At 41.9% G+C, this 6,648-nt stretch overlaps 1 protein-coding gene across 1 annotated transcript; it reads left to right on the forward strand.

The window, feature by feature from the left end:
- The first annotated feature begins 217 nt into the window (after positions 1-217).
- On the forward strand, positions 218-1,054 carry LOC149322517 (uncharacterized). The gene has a single exon (XM_089528415.1). The coding sequence runs from the start codon at positions 218-220 to the stop codon at positions 1,052-1,054; it is 837 nt and encodes a 278-aa protein (XP_089384541.1).
- The last annotated feature ends 5,594 nt before the right edge of the window (positions 1,055-6,648 follow it).

The raw sequence follows: 6,648 nt of genomic DNA on the forward strand, positions 1-6,648 counted from the left end.
GAAAGCAGCATCACAGCAAACACTCCAGTCACTGAGCAGGAGCTGTAAGCTCAGTTTATGATGTTTCACTGACCTCATACAGCAGGAACAGGGGTGTGTGAAGAAGACACAGGAAGTGGGGCCAGTAACATGCATAGCACAGCAGCAACTGAAAGTGCTCAATGTAGGAGAGTCAGGCCAACCTTTATCCAAGGCAATAACTCCCACAATTCACACCATGTTGGCACTATCAGGAATGAGTCTCCTCTTGTTGGCAACACAAACTGCCTACATTAATATGGCCATCCGTGATCCAGAGACCACCATGTCACGCTACATATCAGAATCCCTCAACCCTGAAGAATGCCATGAGCTCTACCACCAACTCACCATCCTGCCAAAGGATGCAGAACAACCATCTGCCAACAAGGATCTCTTCCCTCCAAGCCAACAGCAAGACATCTCAAATGTGGAGCAGTGCAAAGAAAGCCTCCATCAATGGCTGAACATGCAGAGAGATACCATGGATTGGGATCACCTGGCCCAAACTCTCCAACAAATTGGGCGCCCTGACATCTCCCGGGAGCTGAAGAAGACACTCAGTAAGAACAGGAGCATGGAACCAAAATGGAGCCCAGAGGAGAATCCAACCAGGGAGGGGCCCAAGTCTGCTCTGATCATTGAACAGAAAGTCCCCTGCCAGAGAACCCGTTATAGAACCACCGAGAAGCACCAGAGGACCTTTCTGAATGAAGAGGGCTGTGGGCTGATGGCTTCCTTCCTGAAGTGGTTCTTGTTTTCTTTGCACAACATGCCTGAGTATATTGGCCCAGCTATCCGGTTGCTCGTTGCCAGCTTCCTCACTGGACTGAGCCTATGGATCATTTCATTCTGTTACATCATGAGCTGGAACTTGCGTCAGTGCTTCATCGCTAATAGAGGCTACAACAATGGGACCGTACCTTGGAACAGGGTGAGCTTGACGGTGACCTGGAACCAGAGAAATGATGAAAATGACAGAGAGGATCCAGGCACCTCAGAGGAGGATGAAACAGAGGATTCAGAAGAACAGTGACTGCCTAAACAACTTCCAGTGAAACATGCAAGCAAACTGATCTCATTAAATAAAAGCACTTGTGGATCTTTGGTTGAAGCTCAGTCCAGCAATTGATCTTGGGCACGACTCAGCTTAAACACATTGACCTAAATAAAATTGTGCATCTCAACTAGTGTGGACCCATTGCATTGATGGAATTCCCAAGAGAATTAACTTACCATTTCCCATTGATCTGATGGTTCTGCTCTGCTTGAGATGAAGAACTGGATTTAGGCCATTAGATATTCATAACACATAGGCCGATGTTCTGTCAGCAGATGAGTCAGAGGAGCATGTGGGCACCTGTTCTGCCTACAACCTGGCAAAAGGGGTACACAAAGTATACACAATTGTATACTTTTGAGAGCAATCATGTGTTAAATAATGTACCAGTGTGGCAAGGTGAGGTGGGCACTAAGCAATAATTGATTATATCCATTTGATATGACACAAAAACACAGCTGGCATAATGTAAGCTGAAGACAAGGCAGAGTGAGACTGCTCATTATCTTGCGGTGGCATCACTAGGCTTGGTGACACCCGGTGAGGGGGGGTTGTAGGGCGGGCAAGCTACTGATGCACCAGAGAGGGTGGAAAGAGGTACCAAGCAATTCCCAAAGGGCAGCTGTACAACTGTCAACCTCATCCTGTTAATAATTTCAATGCAGACAGCATTATTGGGAAGCAACTACTGGTATATGTTCTTTGGTCTTTCCAAAATATAGCAGCTGCCTCCTATAAGATTTGCAGTCAACTGTCTCCCCCTTGTGGCTTCTTCAGATTCTTGTTACAGCGAATGCCTCAAGGGAGGGAATAGTGGACCTCATTAGATCAGGTTGAGGAGCCTTTGGCTTGCCAGATGTCTTTGGACTACAACTCCAATCCTCATCATCATTGGCTATACTAGGCCTGAGATGATTTAAAGTCTACCAATATTGTGGATGAGTAAGTAGCAACCAGAGTCAGTGTGGTATAGTGGTTTGTGTGTTGGAAGAGGATCACGGTTTGAATTGTTACTCAACAGTGGAAACCCACTGGGTGATCTTGGGCAAGCTGCATTCCCTTAGCCTCAGAGGAAGGCAATGGCAAACACTCTTTGAATAAATCTTGCCAGGAAAACCCTATGATAGGGTCACCTGGAAGACACATCACAATAACAAAGGGAGGAACCTTTTATTATTCTTCCTATTCAGGGATTCCAATGGCAATGATGTCCCTTGATGTGTTGAAAGTGTTTGATTGATTGAATTGGCAATACCTGTTCAGAGTGCTTCAGGGAAATAAACTTTGGCCCACAGTTTATCAGAGTTTTGGAATCTTTATATAATGGCTCACAAGCAACTATTATGGTTAATACGTTGACTTCAGACTTCAGACTCTATCTCTTTACAAAGAGGGACAAAACAAGGTTGCCCTCTTTTGCCACTTCTTTTTGCCATAGCCACCAAACCTTTGGCTGATCTTATCCAACATAACCCTAACATACATGGACCAAATACTTCAGGACAAATTCACAAGTTAAATCTATTCATAGATGATGTCTTACTTTTTTTAGAACACCCTCACAGCTCTTTTGCAGAATTGAAAGATACCTTGGACTCCTTTGATTATTTTGCAGGCCTGCGAATCAAAATAAAGTCAAAACCCCTGTGTTTCAATATTTCCCTTAATGACCAGATCTCATTGCAACACTTAACAAACCTACAATTATATCCATCAGGCTTTATATACCTAGGTATATATTTGACTAAAGATATTAACCATCTTATTTTACAGAATTATAATAATGTTACTAGATGGATTACTTCCCAGTTAGGAGACTGGAAATATCTAAATTCATCTGTGTTAGGGAGAATTGCTTTAGTGAAAATGTTCTTTGTCCCCCATTATTATTATTATTATTATTATTATTATTATTATTATTATTATTATTTCAGGTAATTCCTATGGACCCTTCAATATCATTATTTAAAAAGTGGCAAGGATTGATTATTTTTTTTATCTTTGGTAACAAACAACCATGTTTTCTTCAATCTGCTAGGCACCTCCCCATCAACATGGGTGGGCTGGTCATACCAGATCTCCAACTTTATTTTGCAGCTTTTCAATTATGTCAAACAATTCCCTTAGTGAATAAAAATACTAACATATTAACCCTGGGTTAATATGGAATTTAATGTATATCTTAGCACAATGCATGGTATGTTCTTTTAAAAACTCTCAGGAAAGGAGATTAGAGACTTAAAGAATCCATGGTTCAAAACCACCAGTTTCTCCAGACTTGTCACCTGTATGTCCATTTTTCTGCCATTCAGTTTTTTTTCCACCTTGATAAAATGCTGCCATATTAGTGTTGGGAAGAAAGAGCAATTTACCTAATTAGAGATCTTTTCACTAATGGCAAACCCAGACCTACTGAGGACCTGATATCAACTCTAGACCCACTGTCAGTTTTATGGTATCAAATCAGCCAAGTTAAAACATTCTCCCCTAGTCTCCTTTGGAAGAGGGAATTGTTAAGATCTTGACCCCCTTTGAAATGTTGTTCAGTGATCCTTCTGGAAATGTTAATGGTTTATTTTCTTGTATCTATCAATATATATTGAAAGATACCCATCAAGACACTAGCAGTTCTAAAAAAGCAAATTGTATATATCAATACCCAAATTGGAATGGGCTGCTATCTGGTCATCTCCCCACCTGAAATCAAGATCAGGCTTGATGAGAGATAATTTTTTTAAGCTGGTTCACAAATGGTATATCATCTCTATTAGATTATCACAGATTGTAAAATCCATGTTGCCCTTATGATGGCAGGGATGCCCAGTCTCAGAGACATATAACCATATGTGGATCATCCTTTTGGCATGAAGAGCTCAATCAGATTGCCTTAATTGCTAAACAAAAAATCAACTTTTGCACAGCTGTGTTGTTACTGTCAATCTATATTATGGGTAATAACCATTTAAGACACAAAATGCTAATAATCACTTTTCTCTTGACGGCCACTTGACTTGAAATGGCTAAAGCTTGGAAGACAGGACGTGTCCCTAGATAACTGGTGGAAAAAAGTTTGGGACCAATAGCTGATGGAGAAGCTATCAGATAAAATAAAATGTAACTTAGGGCCTGTGCAGATCAGCCATTAAGGCCATCCTTAGGGTGGAATTGGGGCATGACATCCATATGATGCATGCCCCGACTCCGCCCCATGGCAGCATGATGCCGCACTGCTCCACACGGCGCGCAGCATCACAGCACTCCTCTGGCCCTGCATTTACATGATGTAGCACTAAAGGAGTGCCTTAAAACTGAGCTTATCACACCCTGGAAAGACCAGATTGGAGCTGCGGTGTGTGGCTGCCATGGCCCTGATCCAGCACAGCTGGAGGCAGCCTTAGGGGCCGTCTGCATGGCCTCTTAGTTCAACAAAACCAAGAAACTTTCTATGAAGAATGGCTTCCTTTTATTGATTTTGTTAACACACATTATATAATTGTCCACCCACCCACCCATTTGTCATTATGGTCTGATGTTTTTCAAACCATTCAATCCATATAGGCTTATATATACATGATGATATTGAATGCCCACTGTTAGAATTTTATATTTTGGGGGTTTTGCCATCTTTTGTTGTTTTATTGATTGTATAATTTTAATAAATTTAATATTTAAATAAAACTTTTAAAAAAGGAAAAAGGGAGGAACACATGTTTCCCATGCTGCTTAAAACAGATTTAGAACCATGTGGTGGAACAGCCTAGAGTCAACAATAGGTACTTCTAAGTTTGCTTCATATTTCCTAGCATCAGACTGTACATAATGTCACCTTTCAGGATTTGTTTGTGAGTTTCACTGGCTCTGTGAGGGCTTTGGTGTTGTTATTTTAAAATAATAACTGCTGTTGCTGAAACATCCCAGGAGGCCAAAGCACCTCGCAAAGTTTCTAATTATAACCCTTATAGCTCCCAGTGTTTTTTGTTTGTTTGTTTGCTAGTGAATCTTTTACCATCATACTTTGTTCAATGTTACACAGCCATTCAGGAACCAGTGCTCCTTTAAAAGGGTGATATGAAGGGGAGCAGATTAAAACTCTGCTTCACATTCTTCACATTCTTCACATTCATTAGAACCAATATTCTGACTCACAAAAGGGGGGGGGGGATGCATGACCCTCTAGATGTCATTGGTATGCAATCTCATTGCCAGCATATCCAATTGTGAGGAATGATGGGAGCTGTAGTCCGACAACATCTGAAGGGTCATATGTTCCAGATCCCTGCCACAGGACAACTAACACCATGCAAATTCTTAGGATAATATGAGTTATAGGGGAACATATCTGGAAAGCATGAGGTTGAGGGAAGCTGTGATAAGGGGTCAAGTTAAGAGGGATTAAAAACTTGTGGTAGAGTTGCTGGTGAAAGAGAGACCAGAAGAGGGTGGTGTTGGAGAAGGAGAAATCAGACATCTGAGATGGCTGTGATAATTTTTCACCAAGTGGAAGTGTGGTTTTTAGGGATCTGCCCTGGGATCTGTATTTAACTGTGGTCCAAAACACAATGCAGAAGTAATCTACTAGACCAATTGAGACAGATTATTTCTGCAGTGTGTTTGGGGCCTGTAACCACTTTTAATACAGGTGTTTTCTGAAGCTGTGGAACAGCAACCTATATATTAACAGCAATCACATTCTCAGAATGTTGGTTCTTATGGAGCCAAAGCAACAAGAGCGAAGTGTGAACAGGCATGGTGATCTCCAAAAGATTACAAAAGCTGTTTTCCCCACAAAGGTGTACAATCCTAGTGATGTAAAGTCGAAGGCTTCCATGGCTGGCATCCATAGTTTTTTGTGGGTTTTTCAGGCTATGTGGCCATGTTCTAGAAGAGTTTATTCCTGATGTGGCTGGCATCTTCAGAGATCCTAGAGTTCAAAGATCAAAACAAATTCAGTGAGGCATGAGCATGCAGGATGAGCATGGAAAACCACTGAGGACAGAATAGTCTAAAGTTGTATCTCCATTGTAGAAATAATGCAGTTTGACACCACTAACTGCCACGGATGGATCCAACTTACAGAATCCTGGGGTTTGTAGTTTTTTGAAGCACCAGCATTCTTTGGGCAGTGAAGGCTAAAGCCCTTGCATAACCTCCAATCCCTGGATTCCATAAGATGGAGATACTGCATTTAAAATGATGTCAAATGGCATTATTTATATAGTGGAGATGCAGCCTTAGATGTTGAAGTGACACTTGAAGAGACATGTTGGCAAATGAAGGCAGAGAAGGAGGAGAGAACTCCACACCCAATCTCCAGGCTTCTGAGGTTTCCAAAGTGACATAACCTGCTCAGAACCTGCTGAGCCCATAGGAAGCAGATTATACTGCACGACTCCCTGAGATAACCCTGGTAAGCCATAAAGCTGCTCCGGGCCCCTTTGCTTGTGATAAGAGGACACGGGAAGGTTAGCTAATTGCCCATTCTAAAAACACGTGGATGGCATGGCCAGGCTGCAGCAGCAGGGGTATAAGGGCAGACGTCAATCTGTATCATTCTTGAATTCAGCCACTGT

This window comes from Sceloporus occidentalis, unplaced genomic scaffold (genome assembly GCF_023333645.1).
Source record: "Sceloporus occidentalis isolate IW3139 unplaced genomic scaffold, rSceOcc1.0.p SCAF_1, whole genome shotgun sequence".
NCBI classification, from domain to species: domain Eukaryota; kingdom Metazoa; phylum Chordata; class Lepidosauria; order Squamata; family Phrynosomatidae; genus Sceloporus; species Sceloporus occidentalis.

Excerpts from the sequence above, each read along its gene's own strand:
- LOC149322517 (XM_089528415.1), top strand. The coding sequence starts at position 218 with ATGTTGGCACTATCAGGAATGAGTCTCCTCTTGTTGGCAACACAAACT.